Raw genomic sequence first — 20,733 nt, 5'->3', positions numbered from 1 at the left:
GAGGGCACAGAGCTCAGACGCTGACAGAGGTGATAGCCACCAGAAAGGCCAGTTTCCAGGAGAGGCAGAGGAAAGAACAAATAACCAGAAATTCAAAGGGCCCATACCCACAGAGTACCAGGTTAAGGTCACAGGCTGGGATCACCCGCAGAACTGGTGGGCAAAGTCAGTCCATGACCCATTCAGGAAATGCTCCAACATTGGGTGTGCAAAAACAGAGCACCCACCCTCCTTGGGATGGAAGGCTGAAATAGCCACCAAGGAAACCTTTATGGATGAAGAAGCGAGGTCTTGCTCCTTCAGGGGAGAGATGTAGTCTAGCATCTGTGGGACAGAGGTAGGCATATGTACAGGGTTGAGTGGAATGCACCAGCAGGAGCAGCACACCTCCATTTGGCCAACTAGGGCCATTGCATAGACGACTTGTGGCTGACTAAGAAGAACCCACTGCACTGCTTGGAAGGAATCAACCATGAAGCTGCCATGATGTGAAGTGAAGGGACCTGAAGTCCAAGTGGTGGAGGCAGCCACAGTTCTACATGATAGGGTACAGAACTAGGGGAAGTAGAATGAGTGGAAGCACAAAGAGCTGCATCAGCCTGAGGTACCAGTGCTGGCAAGCCCACACTGAAACTATGAGAATCACATCTGGCCTGTCCCTATAAACCTTGAGGAGCACCTTGTGCACAAGGAAAAATGAAGGGCAGGTGTAGAGCAGTCTCAGGGTCCAAGGAATGAAGAATGCATCTGTTACGAAGCCCAGGTGAGGCCCCAGAAGTTGTTCTGAGATGTGAAGAGGTCTAGCCGGGGGAAGCCCCACTTTCAGAAAATTGAGTGGAGGACATCCATGTGGATTGACCACATATGTGCCAGGAACCATCGACAGATCCCCAGGTGATTGGACACCTTCAGGTGAATGGACTGAGTTATTCCTTACTGGTTGAAGTAATACTTGGCTGTGATACTATCATAGAATCCTGGGGTTGGAAGAAACTGCAGGAGGCCATTGAGTCCATCATCCTACCCCAAGCAGGATCTACTCTAATTAAGTCATCCCAGCCAGAACTTTCTCAAGGCAGGACTTAAAAACCTCTAGGAATGGAGGTTCCACCACCTCTCTAGGTAACACATTCCAGTGCTTCACCACCCTCCTAATGAAATAGTTTATCCTAATATCCAACCTATCCCCCACTGTAACTTGAGACTATTGCCCTGGGACTTTTTCATTCCCTTAACTGCCAGAGAAGAAACAGCAGGAGAAGGAGAAAGACCTTCCCTACATGCTGACTACCTAATACTGACTGAACTCTGGTTACACTAAATACAACAGTTTACAATTTATTTGCACAGTAAAGCTAGGGAACTGTAGCACAACAATGGGTCCATAGCCACACCACAGGAAGAGACTCACAGGCGGTGAGAAAAAAATTGAGGGTGCTGGGTCAGCAGCGTCATATATAGGCTTTGCATAGGCACCACTCCACAGGGCTCCGCTGCTGACCCTGCTAGTATTTCCTAGGGAAAACTTTCTATCAGCCATGCATGTGTACACATCTAACATGAACAGATATGAGTGAGCAGTGGAAGAAAAATAAGTTGCGACATATGGACCTAACAACTTTTGTGCTAACAGTAATAGGTCCTCCCTGATGCACACTGGAGAACGTGGAAAAACCTCTCCCACTGAAGCCAATGTGGTGGTGAGGGCACAATTCTTCCTCAGAGGAACTAGTACAATGCCCAAGCAGGTACAAACTCCACTTGATAATCCCACCTCAGTGGGAGGGAAGGTGGATGCTGTCTTGCCTGCTGCATGGACAGAAAGGGGTTTCCAGTACCACAGCTTGCAACTTTAAACTCCTCTGCCCTTACACTCCCAGGGGAGTGAGTCAATGCTGAAAAGCTGGACACTGGACACCTTTTTACAGCAGTTTCTGTCCTTGCTTTCCCCCTTCCTCTTGCCACAAAGCACGACTGCCTACCTCCAGCAAGCCTAGACAATGACCCGTTTTCAGTGCAGGGTGGTCATTTTAATTTGCTAAATGGCCCAATCCAACGTCTGCCCTTGACCTTTTCCAAATTTACCTTTATTAAAACTACATAATCTTAAGCAATTCCTAAAGGAACAGATAATATTGCTGCAATCAAAAGTTCATATTTTGTACAAGAACATACTTTTTTTTTTCGGTTAAGATTTCCTTGGTATTTGGTCAACCCTTAAAATAAAAAGCACATATACTGGGGATACTCAGATTCAAGAGCACAAATCCATGTGTGAATACTAACACATTTGGTCACTTCTAATGCATTTTACATAGGCCACAGACCACACTGGATCCTCATATGTATCTATCAGAAATATAGACAGATACAGTTATATTAGCAAAGTACAAATGCAATGTCAGTCATCTGGTAAGGAAAATGAAATCTATTTATGAACTGCCCATTTTCAGTATTAAGGACTACTGCACACAACCACCTTACAGGACTTTTTTGCTTTTTAAAGAACAATGAAAATGATCAATACTCATCTTGTTGGCCATGCTCTAACACATTAAATCTTTAACGACATGATCTTTTTTAAACCAAAAGTCCTGAAAAATTCTCTTTGAACGCTATTTAATGATGTATTTTCCACACCCTTCGCCCCAGCCTCCTAGTTAAAGATGAATATTTTAACAATGTACAAGTATAGTTTTATAAAAGCTGGTCTAACTACATACTCAGCATTGCATTGTAAATTTTGAAATTGTCACAGTAGAAGCAATAAAGTTAATGTTTTTGTTATGACTCAGTGAAAAATTATAGCTTGCCACTTTTCATTTCACTAGTTATTTCTACAAAGTAGCAGACCATTGGCCAGATTCTCAGTTTTTATATATCAACAGAGGTTCCACTGACTACATTATAGCTGTAGCTATTTACACCATTTTATAATCTTCATCCAATAAATTTTTAAGTAAATGGAAATAGTGCTACTTACAGTATTTTAATATTAGCATGTGGCTATATGGAACTAATGAAGCTTTTGTTAGTGCAACATTAGAGATAAGCCAGACGAACTTGGGAGAACAAGTAGAAATGTTATTTCTTAATCTGATGTGGAAAGGAGGGTTGTAGGTAAAGGGAATGAGCTAAAGCAGCCACTCTGAACTTTCCAGTTGAATCTGATTTGTCCCGTGTATCCCCAAATTACACCTCAGTTAAAAATTATTTGATTACAAAATAAAACAAAAACTAGGGCTGCTAATTTATCACAGTAAAGTCATCCGAGTAGCTCAAAAACTTACCAGGATTTCAAAAATTAACAAATAACACTGTTAATTAAAAAACAAATGAGTTGCATTAAATATTTGTGGATGTTTTTGTCATTTTTCAAATATATAGGCTGCATTTACACTATGAGATAAAATTGATTTTAAGTCAGTTAGCCTAATTTTCTAAGTGCCTGTTCTCACTGTAAATTTAATTAGCTCAATTTATGGACCACTAAAATCGACATGACCTCGAAATCCTAAAACCCTAGTAACTTGATGGGTGTAGCGTTCAATTCAAATTTAAAATTCCAAATGAAAGGCAGTGAGGATGTGGCATTTCTTTAAACTGAATTCATCGGTCTCCACAGATGTCCCATATCTGACCCACAATGCACCACACTTCTCTCCTCTGGCCTCTTATATCCCCACTGCTCTGACCTGCAGAGGAATTAAGCAACAGGAAGACTGTTACAATTCGCCACCTGTAAGCGCGTGGCTGTCGGGTCATGAGAGGCTGAAAAATTGTCACTCTTTTTCCTTGCTAGGAGTGCAGCTGTGGGTCTGTGCTTCTGTGTATACCTGCTAGCTGCCTTTTTTTTCTGCGCTGCCTGGCACCAGCCACTTGCCCCCCATACCATGTGTCAGCTAGGCTGTGGGGGGGGGTCGTGCTTGTCTGGTGGGATAAGACCCTTATTTTCAGCTGTTTACATGTTTTCCTAACCCCCACATCTCCTCCCTTCCTTCCTGCCGGAGTGCCACACAGTCAGGAACATTCCCATGCTCAGCTGCATCACATGGCTTGACCCCGAACCAATAAAAGGATGTGCCGTGCAAGGTGCCAGGCAGCTTGCATGCAGTGAGAGTCACGATTTTCAGGGGCTGGCTGGAGCCAGGGCTCTTTTAGCTGCTCAGTAGATGTTACCCTTAAGAGTCATGATTTTTGGGGGCTGGCTTTAGCAGGGGTTTTAGCTGCCCAGAGGGCTTCTCCCTTGGCAGTAAAGATTTTCAGGGTCTGGCTGTAGCCAGGGTTCTTTTAGCTGCCCCAAGCCATACATGTTTCAATAAAGGCTATATATTAGCTATACAATTACCATAGTTGTTGAAGTAAGTCTTGCAGTGGGGAATATTCTTGTCCTTAGGGTCCTCTTTTCAAGGTGAAACCTGGCTGTAGTCTGGGGTCTTTTAGCCTGATGAATCATTTGAGTTTCAGTGTAGCAACTGTGTCTACTTAGACATAAGGGTCTTCTTTGATAGGAAGCCTAAATCCAAATAAAAGTTCCTGAAAGGGCTTCCATGGGTGATCACAATTTTCGTGGCTGTGAAACGTGTACTTTCTTTTAGCCACCCTGGGCCCTTACTGATGATTCTTTCCAGTTTCAGTGTAACAACCGTGTCTACTTAAGCGTAAGTGTCTTCTTTCTCAGGTGGCCTAAATCCAGATTTAAGTTCCTGAAAGGGCCTCCAAGGGCGGTCATGATTTTCATGGCTGTCAAAACTGAACTGTCTTTTAGCCTCCCTGGGGCATTACTGATGATTCATTCAAGTTTCAGTGTAGTACCTGTGTCTAGTTAGAGTCCTCTTTCGCAGGAGGTGTAAATCAATATCCAAGCCTAAAATAAAGCCTAGGCATGCTGTTTCACTGTAGCACCCGTTGTGTACTTGAACATACTTAACATGGCAGGGAAAAGAGGAGAATGAAATACGGGAAGATGGTGTCATATACCCACATCTACTTGTGGGGCCAGAATGCAATGGGGCTCAGGTAACTGTGGGATAACTTCCCACAATACAGTGCAGCAGCACTAGATTTAAGCTATTTGTGTGCAGCAGCAGTAATGCAATTTTGTGGAGAGCATGCGGGAAGGTGAAAATGCTCAAAATTGAATGGCTAAAACCCAGTGTTAAGAAATCAATTTTAATAAAATCGATTTTATCTCAGTGAAGACACAGTCATAGATTTTAACTCGGAATATAAAATGTACAGTGCTCGCTTTATATTATTTTTTATTACAGATAAGCAACAGTTGTTTTAATTCACCCCACACAAGTCCTGAAGCGCAATTGCTTCATTGTGCAATTGTAACTTGGCAATGATTTTTTTTTCACATAACTGCACTCAAAAACAAAACAAGGTAGCACTTTAAAGCCTACAATTCTACTTACTCCTACTGATAGTTTGGCCAATTCTAAGACAAACAAATTTGTTTACACTGAAGGGAGATACTGCTAGCTACTATTTAGCAAGGTGTTTACTGCCAGATGCGATAAACATTTATACGTCCCTTCCTGCTTCAGACACCATTCCAGAGGAGGCACTTCCATGATTCTCTTTCAAAAATAGTGCACTAATTGAATTTGTGACTTAACTCCTTCATGGCGAATTATATCTCTCCTGTTCTGTTTTAGACACATTCTTACATATATTTCATGTTATAGCAGTCTGAGAACCCAGACCCAGACACATTTATTTTAAGAACACGCTCACAATAGGATTTGACAAAAAGCAAAGAAGGTACCAATGTGAGATTTCTAAAGAACTCGACCAAGGTCTAAAAATCTGATGTGCTATCCAAAAATCAAACTACAGAACCCAAAGCACCAGAAAGAAAAAAAAAAAGAAAAAAAATCAACCTACTGCTGACAGCATCTACCTCAGATGTTGAAAATGAATATACATCAGTCCACACTGCTTTGGATGGTTAGCAAGCAAAAACCCATCATCAGCACAGATACATGTCATCTGGAATGGTGACTGAGGCATGAAGGGACATGACATAATCTTTAGTGTGTTGGCAAGTAAATCTCTTGCAATGCTACCTTCAACAGTACTCCACAGGAATGCCTGTTGTCATTTTCAGGTGACAGTGAAAATACAAAGCACGCAGCATTACCTCCTGCAGATAACCAAATTTCTTTGACTAAGTGACTGACTGAACAAGAGATAAGACTGAGTGGACTTGTAAACTTTACAGTTTTATATTGTTTAATTCTGACTTCAGGTTTTCTCATTCATGATTCTATATCTGTAAGTTCAACTTTCATGATAAAGATATTGTGCTATAGCACTTGTATGAGATTACAGTAAGGTCTCGGAGTATGCGAGGGTTCCATTCCACTTTGTTTGATTCCAAATATTTGCATTATAAAGAACAAAAACTTGTATTTTTCAACTACAGTAAGGTCTCAGACCCAGCGGGGAGGTCGCACTGGAGCCGCATAGGGCGGCAGCTTGTGAGCCTGCAGGGGGAGTCACACCAGAGCCGCATGGAGCAGAGGGCAGGCCAGGCAGGCAGCTTGTGAGTTGGCGGGGGGGGGGTCACACCAGAGCCGCACAGGGTGCGGGAGGGGGGCTTGTGAGCCAGCAGGAGGGTTGTGCCGGAGCTGCATGGGGCGGTTTGAACCAGAGCTGCTTGCAGGTGGTTTAAACCAGGCCAGGAGGTGGGGTCAGGGTCAAATGCATAAGAGCGGGTCATGTACTCTGAGACCTTACTGTAATTGAAAAATACAATTTTTTTGTTCTTTATAGTGAAAATATTTGGAATCAAACAAAATGAACAGTATACGCCTTTGTATTCAGTGTTATAATTATTTTAAAATGTAAAAAACATCCAAAGGATTTAAAGTAAAAGCTATTATATTAATCTTTATGCAATTAATGGTGACAAATTTTAATTGTGTAAGTAACTGTGATTAATTTTGTAATTGTTTGATAGCCCAAATAAAAATGCAAAAAGTGTTACAACAGAGTTTTACTGAAAAACTGGTTACTTTCTCATTTTATTATATAATTATAAAATAAATTAGTTAACTGGAATATAAAAATTATATGTACATTTCAGTATATACTAGAGAAAGCAATACAAACAAATTATCTGGAAGAAATTTTTGTTTGTGCTGATTTTTTTAGCTCATTGTACAACCAGGCAAGTATCTAGTTGAGTTGGTATACCTCCAGAAGACCTCTATGTAATCCAGAGATACATAAACTCTTGGTTGAGAACCACTGAGCTAAAGCACATGCATAAACTTCCCTGAGCCTAAACAAGACATATCAGCAAAAGGTATAACAAATAAAACAGTTCAGTATCTTCATGCTCCACAAAAGCCAAGATGGATGTATTTTTCAGGTGTTTTTACTAAATAGTTATCACCATTACTATAAGAAAGCCAATTAATATATATGAGAAAAAACAGACTTCCACGCTCATGCCCAATTCCTTATTCACTGGTTTAGACACAGCAAAAAGTGAACACAAGACACCATCATTAATACATTGATTTTTTTAAGCACTCTAAAAACCTTGTCATTACACTAGTGGCTGCTGAATATCCTAGTAAAGATGTATTACGTATTTTCAACAACAATGCCCCTTCTTTGATCCTCTCTGCTGCTTGTTCCCTTTCTCCCTTTGTCTCCCAGTCTACTGTTGCCCATCTCCCCTATACAAGTTGCTAGGCCTTCTTCTAGCACATGTTGCCTAGCCTCCTGGTGCTCTTCACCAGCTTCTCTAGACAAGCTCTCCAGCTTCTCATCCTCTACTTCCCAAGTCCTCTTCACAGGCTGTTCATCTTCCAGACAGTTCTTCAGGATACTCTTCTGCCACTGGTGGGGCATGGCTCCTTTCTCATTTGTCAGTGGTTGACGGCTCCAGTACTACTGCTGACTCCCATTTTAAACCAGTTTCTGTTACCTTTCCTTGTCCTACACTGCAGCTAGCTTAGTTTCTCCAGGTTCTCCCCCCATCCCCCAGGTGGTTTTACAAGAAGCCAGGCTCCTTTCTTAAGTGGAAGAAGTTTGTTTTGCTCAGCTCTTAAGAAGTTTGCAGCATTCTTATTCTATGAGTTTTACCAGAACTGTCTGATAAAACCTGGTAGGAATTTTCAATCAGCACGATTTTTCAATGGAAAATGAAGTTTCTGTGAAATTAAAATTGCTCACAAGAACATTTTGACAGTCCGTTTATTTTCCATAAGGAAAACTAAAAATGTTTAGCTTTGTTCAGTGTGAAATATTTGATGCATGAACTACATCTCTTATGCAATGCAAGCTCTCCTCTAACCAAGCAGGATGGTGCACCATAAATTACCTATTCAAAGATGAAGTCCAGCCAAGCAGGCGAGGACATCCAAACTATTTAGCCCAAAAGGCTATGCATGCAGAAATGCAATTTAATGTCATACTAACACAGGGTCAGCAGCCTTTGGCCTTCAACCCATGAGCGGTAAACCACTGGCAGGCTGAGACACATTTTGTTGATGTTCATGGGCTTGAGGCAGGTTTTCTTGCAGCTCCTCGTGGCTGCAGGTCACCATTCCTGGCCCAAGGGTGCTAAGGGAAGCAGTGCCACTTCCAGCAGCTCCCATTGGCCAGAACCTTGCCCACTGGAAGCTGCAGGAAAGGGGGCCAACAGAAGGGGTGTGCCTGCAGACAGTTCATGTTAGCAAAATGTATTGCAGCCCACCATCAGCTTACCCTGATGGCCTGAGAGCAAAAAGCTGCCCAGAACTAACATGAAAGGAAACATGTCACATCAGAACAACAAAACACAAAAACACTGATTCGGGAATATCAAAATGTTTAGTTTTAATTGAAAATGCTGCAACAAAATATTTTGTCATTTTTAATCAAATTTTTTCATAATATCTTGATCCACAAAATGTTTGACATTTTGTTTCTAGTTAAAATTATGCACAGGTATGGCAATACACCAAAAATTGTTTTTTGGCGAAATGATCTTTAGGACTTTAGCATTCCAAATGATTACCTATGCAATATCACATCAGAATTAATACAACTAACGATAATATTGAATTGCATGAAACTTCTGTATGAATTAAAAATATAAGCACACAATTTTTTTTATTCACAAATGGCAAAACATTTTGTTGCAGCATTTTCAATTAAAACTCAGAATATCAAGCCAGAAATGCTACATACTATTCTCAAATACATCTTTAAAGATCTTTCCTATTAGGAATAGTTAGTTTACCCACAGGTTCAATTTTATGAAAATTGTTTAACATGTTCCTGTTGACATTATTATGGAAAAAAACAAACATGGTAGTAGGCAAGTATACATCATTCAGAAGAACTTCAAACTGTTAAAATCTCTATTCATTTAAAGCACAACAAAACAAATCTAAAAATAACAAGTCCCTGTAGTTATAAACGCCAGGTTTTTCAAAACTCACTCACCTTACAATACACAGGCAGACTTTACCTCCTGATGTTAAACGGCAGAATCCAAACTTTTGTTTACTTTCAATATCAGTCAGTACGAAGGTAAAGTGCTGTCCTACTTGATTTTGGGACACCCTAAAAAATTAAAAACAGATTTTAAAATGGCTAAATCATACATAACAATAAACTGAAAAAGAAAACAACAGCTTTTTCAGGGAGATAGTTTTTTCAACTATGAAAAATGGAATCACAGTGATAAATTTTCACAAGCTCTGTTATCAAAACTAATTAAATTTTAATCCTAATCTTCAAAGTGCTCAATGGTTGAGGTACCAAATACCTAAAAGACTCTGGGATGAGGACTAATCAACCATGTCACACTTCAACATAATTTAACATTCTACTACCAAGGTAAAGTTTACTTGTGCAAGAGACAGAACTTTAATTTATTACAAACACATGCGCACAAAGGCATAAGCACACACATTAAAGAAATTTTAGGATTGCAAAGTCAAGCATGCCAAAAATCATTAAGTGCCTGTGGAAAAAACAGTGTGAGTTAATGTAATTAAAGACAGTATCATAATGTGTCCACAAAAGGAGGCCAAATTAAGGCTCCACAGCAGTAGTCCCACTCAACCTTCTCATCCCTCTCAATCCTAACTCCATGACACCCAGTCCCAGTTTCTACCTGGCGTTCTTATTCCTGCTCGCAACACATCCTGTCCCTATCTATTCCTTTAAGTAACAGAACAAAAGCAGTCAAGTATCACTTTAAAGACTAGCAAAATAATTTATTAGGTGAGCTTTCCCTTTCTACTCCTCTACTCTCTGATTTGCTCACCTTGATCATTTTTTTCTGATTTGTCCTCCTTGATTACTGCTTTTGGTTTTCCGTGCCTTAAATATTGAGTCTGTTTTGGTCTGGCTATGGTCTGAAGAAGTGGGTCTGTCCCACGAAAGCTCACCTAATAAATTATTTTGCTAGTCTTTAAAGTGCTACTTGACTGCTTTTTGTTTTGATAGTATGTAAACTAGCACGGCTCCCTCTCTGTTACTATTTAAGTAACAGGAGTAATATCTTAGAGACACAAAGTGAGTGAGATTACATATTTTATTGGACTAATCTCTGCTGGTGAGAAAAGCTTTTAAGCTTACAGAAAACTGTTCTTCAGGTCTGGGAAACCTACTCAGAGTTAGTCCAACAAAGATATTACCTCACTCACCTTGTCACACTAATACTCTGGGACTGACATGGCTGTAACAAAACTGCATTCAATGACTAAACTGTCACCATATGATTTGTTCCCTATGAGATACCTGTCCACAGGAATAATGGACTATTAAAAACCTCTTCACCTTCCACTCCAACAAGACTTTGAATTGCCTTCTGTCATATAAACATGTAGCACTGTACACATTTAAGGGGAAAAAAACACTACACTTACAATACTCTGCCTGGGGAGAAGATGACCAAAAAACAAACTGCATTTGGTGGATGTTAATCACAGTGTTTAATTCAGATCTAGAAGGTTCTCAAATTCTACAGCAACAAGCAACAGATGCGTTCTATGATTCTAGTGTTCTATGAAAATCAAATTGCTCCTTGGTTGTCCTTAATGTAAGTGTCTTTTCATCCTCAGTGTCTAAACCCAGTAAATAAGCAACTGCTTGTCTTTACTTTCACTTTCCATGGTTTAGCTCCTGTGTAGGAGGCAGAAGGCACTAAACTGATAGCAAGCACTATATAAGGCAACAAACAACTAAACATAGTGACTTTTGCCTTAGTGAGAATGACTGAAGTCAGGCAACTTTCACTATATAGTGTGAGCTGCTTGAAAAATGAAGTCAGGCATAGAGCATGCAATGGATGCATAGGAAAAGCCACTGAAGGTATGAAATTTGCATTCCATCACGATTAATCGAGGAGCAGATGTTTCCGAACTGCTGAACTCAGACATTTACATTTTCAAAACCAAATGTATTTATTTGAAATTAGCACTGTTACAGTTACTCTCTGTTATCCATTACTTCAATTTGTTAATCGGGACCCACCCCTCCCAAAAATGGCATGATCTTTCATAAAATGGTGAGACAATCTAAGGTGGTGGAATCAAAAAAAGGAGGGAAGGCTGGTGGTCAATACAACTATGAAAAAATCAAAAGTTACTTGTTAAGTGATGAGTTCCTTGAGCATGTAAAAAGTGTCAAGAATACTAGGGTGAAGAATAATTTTATTTAACAAGCTGGGCATTTCACAATAACGAATGAAGGACTCCATTACCAGTACAACAATATTATGAAATCAAAGAGATCCTTGGCACACGATACTTTAAAGGTTATTAAGGACAAGGGAAAAAGGTATGAACTACTGAAATGTACTCCTGAAGGGTTAGGAACACCAAAACAGGCTAAAGCCCTGGGAAGGCACACTGGTCAAGATAAGTCCCTTTGGAAATTATGAGACTCAGGATTCTGGTAGTAAAATATGAACAAGGAAGTTAGAGAATATGTTCCCACCTGTGAGCACTGCCAGAAAGGGGCCACAAACATGTGAAGTCAGCTTCACAGTGTGCCCATCCCAAATCAAGTATGGCACCAAGTTGGAGTAGATTTGTGTTCTTTAGCCAAAAATCCAGAGGGCTACATGTGTACTTGTGTTCTACCAGGTTATTTCTCTAAGAGGCGAGAGAGGAAGCCTCTCCGAAATAAGAATGCTGAAGAGGCAGCACGCTACCTTAAGAAGCTGATTTGCATATTTAGTTGCACCAAAATACAAATTAATGACCAGAGGCACGAGTTCCATAACAAAGTTTCAAAAAAATTTACATCTTTGAATAGGAACAAAGCTGGGGGCCAGCAGTGCTTACCACCCACAGGCAAATGGTCTTGTAGGGCATACAAACTGGACAATTCAGGGTGCGATGCTAGCAGTGTTGGACGATGAAGAAGAGGAATGGCCAAAGGTGCTACAGGAAGTCCTGTTTGCATTCTGAACATTATAGCATAAGTCAACAGGCGTTTCACTTATGTATGCCACGGAGCCTGTGCTGCCCATTGCTTAGATAATAATGACACTTAAGATTTAAATGATGAGATTTCTGTTCTTGATTTAATAGAGTGTACTTTAGATGCCAATCATGTCCAAGATCACTTGACCCACATCAAACAGGTATAAAATTGTAGAAGAGGAGGTTGCAAAGAACATTGTTAAGGCACAAGCAAGACAAAAAAAGAATAGGATTATGAAGAATGCCATAAGCCACAAGAAGCCTTCAAAATTGGTCAAAAAGTGCCCCTCTACAATGTGTGAAGGGCAGAAAGGCAGGGGGATAAAGGCCACCTACCCTACCTGGGCCTCATACAGTCACGGATGTGACATAATTGGATTTTTAAATTAAAGATGAAAGCCATTTCTGTCACCACTGTATACAGCTGGCTCCAAATCTTGTGCAAGGTGGGCCAAGTGAGGTGTCTAATGAAAGCTGGTAATGCCTTGAAACTGTTCATGTTGCTTGTATATCTATACCACCTTTGCATATAAAGTTATAGATATTGGTTTTATACCTGCATTAGAAATGCTTTAGTGCTGAGATTCACAATAGGAGGTGTGATCACCTCCCGACACGTAATATGGACTAAACAAAAGGAACGATGCCCAGATGTCATTTCCGCATTTTATGGAAATGGACTAGGACGTGCTGGATGACTCAGCTACCAATCGTAGAGTGCCACAACCAACAATTTGAGCAGGTTCCAGGGCCTCTAGAAGAAGACAGGAATTTTTCCCTCCATGGGTCAAGCTATAAGATGGCCCTGGCAGTGACCATCTTTGTTCTCCAACCTCATGAACTAAACTTATATGGACTGGGGCTCGTCTTTCACGGGGTGTATTTGCAGAGACTTTTGATAAATTAACATGTGACACCACTGGCCTGCATCAATAGCTGTAACTGATGTATATAATGTACCACTTTAACAATTTTTTTTTCTTTCACCCTATTCTTTCTTTCTTTATTAATAAACCTTCAGATTTTAGATTCTAAAGGACTGGCACATTGTGTTGTTTTGGGTAAGATCTAAGTATACATTGACCTGGGAATGTGGCTGGACCCTTTGGGGACTGGAAGAATCTGTGTGGATTTGGTGAAATAGGCTTTCATACCAGCTATTATGAAAACAAGCCAGTGTTGACATTTCCAGTTCATGTACCTCCTGTATACATTATGCTGTGACAAATCCTTTGACCATAATGATTCTGGGTGATGTCACTTAAATCCAATTAGTTTAATATATTCACGTTCTTTGGCCCAGGTCTCTCTTACAGACATACTTAACGGTCCTTTATGAAATTACCAAAGAGCAGTAAAAAAAAAAAAAAAAAAAGACTGCTGAAAGCTTTCCTGCTGGTGAAAAATCTCCTCCAATCATTTTCCTACATAAAGGATTACGTATCATTCCACGTTTCATTATAGATTGCAGAATTAACTGGTCCAGCTCTGGTTAAAAAATATTTTGCAAAGCCTTGTTCAAAAGAAAGGGTTACTCATCCACTGCAGTAAATGCAGTTCTTCAAGATGAGTGTCCCTGTGGGTCCTCCACCTTAACTGTCTGGGTGCCATAGCATTCCCAGAAAGAAGATTTTGTGAGCAGTGCCTAAGGGACTGTCTGAGCATGCACAGAGAGCCTATTCTGAGAGAGAGAGAGAGAGCGCACGCGCTAATGGACATGCGCAAGCCCTGTTCCCTTCAGTTCCTTCCTGACAGGCATGTAGAGGATGCCTGGAAGCAGAGGGGAGGAAGGGCAGGTGGTGGAGCACCCACAGGGACATCCATCTCTAAGAACTGCAGTTACTGCAGAGGGTGAGTAACATATCTGGGTATCAACATGAGGTACGATCTAGACCGTAAGAAGGAAATAAGGACTAGAATAGTGAAACTGACAAGAGTGACTGCACTATGAAGGGGAGCCACTGAAAGCAACTACAGCCACTTGGAAAAAGCCATGTCCACGGCTTTCCCTTGCTGTCTTCTTGTCTTGTTGGATTTAGTTGTTATTTAAGCACAAGTTGTTCTGACTTTGACTTTTTTTTAGGTGACTGAGGGAGGGACTGTTCTTGCAACCAAAGATGGCAGTGATTGAAGAACCACCGAGGAGCTGGCTGCCTGCGCATGCACAGTAAATGCCACAGGCATCTCGTGCCTGTGCCCTGTTCACGGAAGCCGGGCAGGGGGTACTGTTACACACAAGTCTTTGGCCAGTGGACACAGTGGCGCTAAAGCACCTTTAAGGTGGAGCACCCACAAGGACCCTCGAAAAAGAAATAATGGTTCCCTATGATAACTTAGGTGGTTAACAGTAGATTATCATATGACACCTATTTTTACTTCTGGATACTTAAGCACAATTAAGCAGCAACTTATTTGTACTTTTGCTCAAGTAGTTTTCCAGAAGGATACTTTCACTTTTACTTAGTTGCATTTTTTCAAAGTAGCAGTACTTTTCTTCAAATGGCTTTTTCAGGTACTTTTTCCACCACTCGGCTTCTGCAGCCTCAAGCTGCTGCCAAGTTGTTCTACTGAATTTAGTGGCCTTATGAAGATGCTGCACCCACTCACCCACCTCCACAGAGATCTTTGATTGAAGTCTGGGGTATCCAAAAGCTATGAACTTGATTTATAATTTTTACCAAAGGCAAGACCCCAACACTTTTGAGCAACTCAATAAATACTATCTGGTATACACTGGATAATACACTGGTAACACAGATGATGTAGGCATAAAGGGAAACAAGAAGGCTTTTTATAAATATATTAGAAACAAGAGGAAGACCAGGGACAGGGTAGGGCCATTGCTCAGTGAGGAGGGAGAAACAGTAAGAGGGAACTTGGAAATGGCAGAGATGCTTAATGACTTCTTTGTTTCGGTCTTCACTGAGAAGTCTGATGAAGGAATGCCCAACATAGTGAATGCTATTGGGAAATTGGGTTGGGTTAGTGTAGCCAGACAAAATCTCCCCACTATAGACCAGCTTTTGCCTCCCCTCTAAGATGCCTCAGAGCACACAGGGCACTGAACAGCAGTTAAACAGCACAGTCTTTGATGCCTTCCTAAAGGGGCCCAGATGTGCTGGCTCATCGTGACCCTGAGGAACTGAAAACACAGATAGAGGGCTAACAGGCTAACCTTTAACGAAGGGCCTCAGAGAACTGCCCTTGGCTGGCATTAATGGAGTGATGCACCCACACAGTTATCCCAGAAGAGAAATCTCCGCCCTTGTAAAAGAATGTCCTGTACTCCCATATTCTTTATCTCCCGTCTTACAAGTGCAAATTAAGTAAGAATTGCCCTTGTAAAAACTGGCGTCACAAAAGACAGACCAGTACGATCTGACACCATAGATAAGAAAGAGAATACATGACCCAAGGGGTAGAAAGATGGGCCCAGCAGCACTCTGACTCTGAGTGCATTCCCACCAACTACCTGCTGGTCGGGTCAGGTGATTGCCTCCCGAGGTCTGCAACTGGGGACGCCCAACCACGTATTCGTCTTTCCGCGGAATTGAGTGACCGATCCTGGCTTGGCTACGCTGGTATCGAGAGATGCAAGGAGGGTAAGATGTACCCACTTTAAGGTCTCCTTTTGGTGTACACAGTTAAAGAATTAGAGCTCTATAGATAGATGTCGTTGTATTAAAATGTCGTTGTATTGGATTGTAACGTAACCTGTTAACACCTGTACTCTGCTAGCATATAAGTAGACAATAGCCTTTTGTAACCACACGCTTATAACTGTAGCTTAATAAACTTGTAACTAGTTAAGATCTAAGCCTGACTGCTGTTACTCTTTGTCACTGCAACACAGCCAGCACAATCAAAAGAACTTTAACCATTTGGTTACCACAGCCTGGCCATAGGTGAGAGTGCTAGGAGCCCAGCACTCTAGCAGTTAAAGACTCGGACGGTAACAAGGGCATAGTTGGTACCTCACTGCACATTACCCGGCCACCAGCTAACAGTTAGAAGTTGAAATAAAAAAAAAAACAAGTTAAAAATCACTTAGGAAAATTAGATGTCTGCAAGTCACCAGGGCCTGATGAAATGCATCCTAGAATACTCAAGGAGCTGATGGAGGAGGTATCTGAGCCTTTATCTATCATCTTTGGAAAATCATGGGAGACAAGAGAGATTCCAGAAGACCGGAAAAGGGCAAATATAGTGCCCATCTATAGAAAGGGGAATAAGAATAACCCCGGAAACTACAGGCCAGTCAGCTTAACTTCAGGACCAGAAAAGATAATGGAGCAGATAATTAAAAAAATCATCTGCAAGCACTTGGAAGGTGGTAAGGTGATAGAGAACAACCAGCATGGATTTGTAAAGAACAAATCATGTCAAACCAATCTGATAGCTTTCTTTGATAGGATAGTGAGCCTTGTGGATAGGGAAGAAGTGGTAGACGTGGTATACCTAGACTTTAATAGAGCATTTGATATGGTCTTGCATGATGTTCTTATAAAAAAACTAGGGAAATACAATTTAGATCAGGCTACTATAAGGTGGGTCCATAACTGGCTGGATAACCGTAAAAAGAGAGTAGTTCTTAATGATTCTCAATGCTGCTGGAAAAGTATAACAAGTGAGGTTCCGCAGGGGTCTGTGTTAGGACTGGTTCTGTTCAATATCTTCATTAATGATTTAGATATTGGCATAGAAAGTACGCTTATTAAGTTTGCAGATGATACCAAGCTGGGAGGGGTTCCAACTGCTTTGGAGGACAGGGTCATAATTCAAAATGATCTGGATAAATTGGAGAAATGGTCTGAGGAAAACAGGATGAAGTTTAATAAGGACAAATGCAAAGTGCTCCACTTGGGAAGGAGCAATCAGTTTCACACATACAGAATGGCGAGAGACTGTCTAGGAATCACTACAGCAGAAAGGGATCTAGGGGTTATAGTGGATCACAAGCTAAGTATGAGTCAACACTGTCACACTGTTGCAAAAAAACAAACAAACATGATTCTGCGATGCATTAACAGGTATGTTGTGAACAAGACACGAGAAGTCATTCTTCCACTCTACTCTCCACTGGTTAAGCCTCAGCTGGAGTATCGTGCCCAGTTCTGGGCACTGCACTTCAAGAAAGATGTGGAGAAATTAGAGAGGGTCTAGAAAAGAGCGACAAGAATAATTAAAGGGCTAGAGAATGTGACCTGTGAAGAAAGGCTGAAAGAATTGGGCCTGTTTAGTTTGGAAAAGAGAAGACAGAGGAGAGACATGATAGCGGTTTTGAGGTATCTAAAAGGGTGTCATAAGGAGGAGGGAGAAAACTTGTTTTTCTTGGCCTCTGAGGATAGAACAAGAGGCAATGGACTTTAACTGCAGCAAGGGAGGTTTAGGTTGGGCATAGGAAAAAGTTCCTAACTGTCAGGGGGTCAAATAGTGGAATAAATTGCCAAGGGAGGTTGTGGAATGTCCATCACTGGAGATATTTACGAACAGGTTTAGACAGTACTGGGTCTTGCCATTGGGGCAGGGGGCTGGACTCAATGGCCTCTCGAAGTTCCTTCCAGTCCTAGTGTTCTATGATTCTATGTCCTGTGGAAAGATATAATATGTGATCACAAAATTAAGATTTCATCCTAACATTTATGATGCGCAGGGTACCTTGTCATTTCTAAGCTTCAGAGAACTTGACTTTGTGACTTTAAAAATTACTAATCTACTTCTTAATGGAATTTCCACTTTTCTCAAAAAAGAAAAAGACAATGAAATTCCACCTTATCATATTAAAAAGTCACAGACCTCTTGATAATGTAGTAGGCAAAATCCACAAGCTGAGAACTTTTGCCCTCACTTTATTCATACATTTCTATAACGTATGACTAAAGTAACAGAGAGGTAACCGTGTTCGTCTATATTCTATCAAAACAAAAAAGCAGTCATGTAACACTTTGAAGATTAACAAATTATTTTGTTAGTTTTTTTAAGTGCTACATGATTGCTTTTTTGTTTCTATACTGTATGTACAACAGCAGAACTCCTTTAAAGCCAAGCCTCCTTTGAATATTGTTTGCCAGAACTCTCTAACTCTAAAGCAGTGGTGGGCAATAAGTGGACATGGGCCAGATGCAATTTGCCAGAATTAGCCCCTGGTAGGCTACCAGATGCTATTTACTTGAATGTCTGCAGGTATGACTGCTCGCAGCTCTCACTGGCTACGGTTCACCATTCCCAGACCACGGGAGTTACAGGAAGCAGCTGGCCTTCCCATGCCACTTCCTGAAAGTCTGATGGTTATGAATGGCAAACTACACCCAAAGGGAGCTGTGACTGGACTTACTTGGGGATGCTCAGGAAATAAAGCTTCTGGCAGCCTGCCATGGACTGTTTCTGGCAAACCGTGTCCTGCCGGCATGCTTTTCGTTACCCACCTCTATTATAAAGCCTGAGATGCCATTCTACTTTGTTATAGGCCAAAAAGCCCAATCTATTCAATGAAAATTTCTACTCTTTTTATATAATCATGCATGTTCATAGCCAAAGAAAAGTTTGTGAGTTTCTCAGTTCTTTGGTTTGAAATAAACCAATACACATGCTCAAAATGAAGACTTTATAACTCGTCTCAATTAAATCCACCATACCACTGTCCAGCATATTACCTAGGGAATAAGTCTCTGCCAAATTTTAAATATCTTATATTTGGGCACCAGAACTATTGAAAAATATGTTTAAAACAAGATATTTTTATCAAAATTAAATGCTTCTTTTCCTCACTCGTGAACAGAGTATATCTATCAAACTTTGGCCCAAAAGGTAAAGTTTTGAGCAAACAGTAAATTGAACATGAGCCTTTAAAACAGAAATGTAAGATAACCTAAGCTACAGTCATTGCTTTGCCTGTTAATATTTAACTAACTTAACCACACGCACAACAATTTTTGAAAACCATTTATGTACTATTACTGACTAAGTTTTTGCCACTGGATGGCAGCAATAGAACCTCACCTGCTTCTGTCATTACCAAATTTTATTTCCATGCTGCATCTCAATTATCAACTTGAAACAGTTATTAGTCCATATTTAAGCACAAGAGTGTAAAGGCTTTAACAAAGGAATATAAAACATTATCAGCAATGTTGACTGAGTCATAAATCTTGCATCAGGGATTACGTTCAAAAGCCAAACAACTCAACTGAAACACAACAACATCTAAAAGATTACATGACCAAGCTTACTATCGGATAACGTATATTTGTAAAGTTCTATGTTGCACCTGTGTTTTCTCCCAAGCTCTTCTTCACTCCTATATACATACCAGTGTTCCTGTCTTCTGTTTCTTAAATAGTAACATTTGCTCCTCAAATCCCCTCATGCAACTGATGCTAATCTGTTCTGAGACCAGTGAGACCTGAAGGTTAGCTGGGAACATGTATTAATTGTACAAATCAAACTTCTCTTAGTAACACAGTATCAACTGTCTCATGGACAGACACAGTGTGAGTTTCCCAAAGTACAAATCTACACAGTTAATTAATTATCATTAAACACATAATCAAACATTTTAATGAAGTCAAATATTTTAATATATAAAATATTATGTACAAACATTTGAAATGAGTAGCAATCAGTTTGTGGAAGCTACAGTTAAACTCATATAAGGAAGATGAACTAGAACGTACAAACAAAGGTCTTGAATCTACCCTCAGAAAAATCCATTGCTGCCCATAAACATTCAGCTACTGCCATGTAATTAAAGTTTTTTTAATGCTTACATATGGTGAAACACAAACTGTGCATTATTTTTAAAACTGCACAATGAGTTTTTATATACTGGTATACTGCATCATTTCTATAAAGCTGTTGTTGAGGGAAAACTATCTTGTATCCTTATATTACACAGATGGTGTTTACAATTGGGCTGGAAGAAGCTGGGAGCCAGGATGCAGCTCTATATCAGAAGAGAATTCTTAAAATCCTAGTGAGGGTTTATTATACTGTGATATTTTTCTACTAGTGCATAAGCACATACTTGGAGAACAAACGAAAAATGTTTAGTCTTTATTTTCACTTTCAGGTGCAAGACTAGAGGATGCAGTGCATTTTATTTTGTTCTTATTCCTTTAAAGTCCAGCCTTGCAAAAAGTTATTTACATTTTCACTAAACAGATATAGAATTTGAGTCAAATATTTTTAAATAAAAGACTATTATACCACAAACCTTTCAACATCAAAGGGAAAGCAGAACTTAGGCACACTCTGCAGCACCTCCTGTAAACACAGATTAAAGAAA

The 20,733-nt window shown here is 40.4% G+C and overlaps 1 protein-coding gene across 3 annotated transcripts in view; it reads right to left on the bottom strand.

Annotated features, from left to right (window-relative positions):
• DENND1B (DENN domain containing 1B) overlaps positions 1-20,733 on the bottom strand; it is a 297,081-nt gene that overhangs the window by 149,869 nt on the left and 126,479 nt on the right. For all 3 annotated transcript variants that reach the window (XM_075002439.1, XM_075002440.1, XM_075002441.1), the window contains exons 4-5: positions 20,662-20,711; positions 9,454-9,573 (exon numbers count right to left, since the gene is read on the bottom strand). In XM_075002439.1, the coding sequence (XP_074858540.1) occupies positions 9,454-9,573; positions 20,662-20,711 (170 nt within the window). The remainder of the gene's footprint in view (positions 1-9,453; positions 9,574-20,661; positions 20,712-20,733) is intronic.

Source organism: Carettochelys insculpta, chromosome 9, assembly GCF_033958435.1.
Source record: "Carettochelys insculpta isolate YL-2023 chromosome 9, ASM3395843v1, whole genome shotgun sequence".
NCBI classification, from domain to species: domain Eukaryota; kingdom Metazoa; phylum Chordata; order Testudines; family Carettochelyidae; genus Carettochelys; species Carettochelys insculpta.
This window is presented reverse-complemented; position numbering and strand designations above follow the sequence as displayed.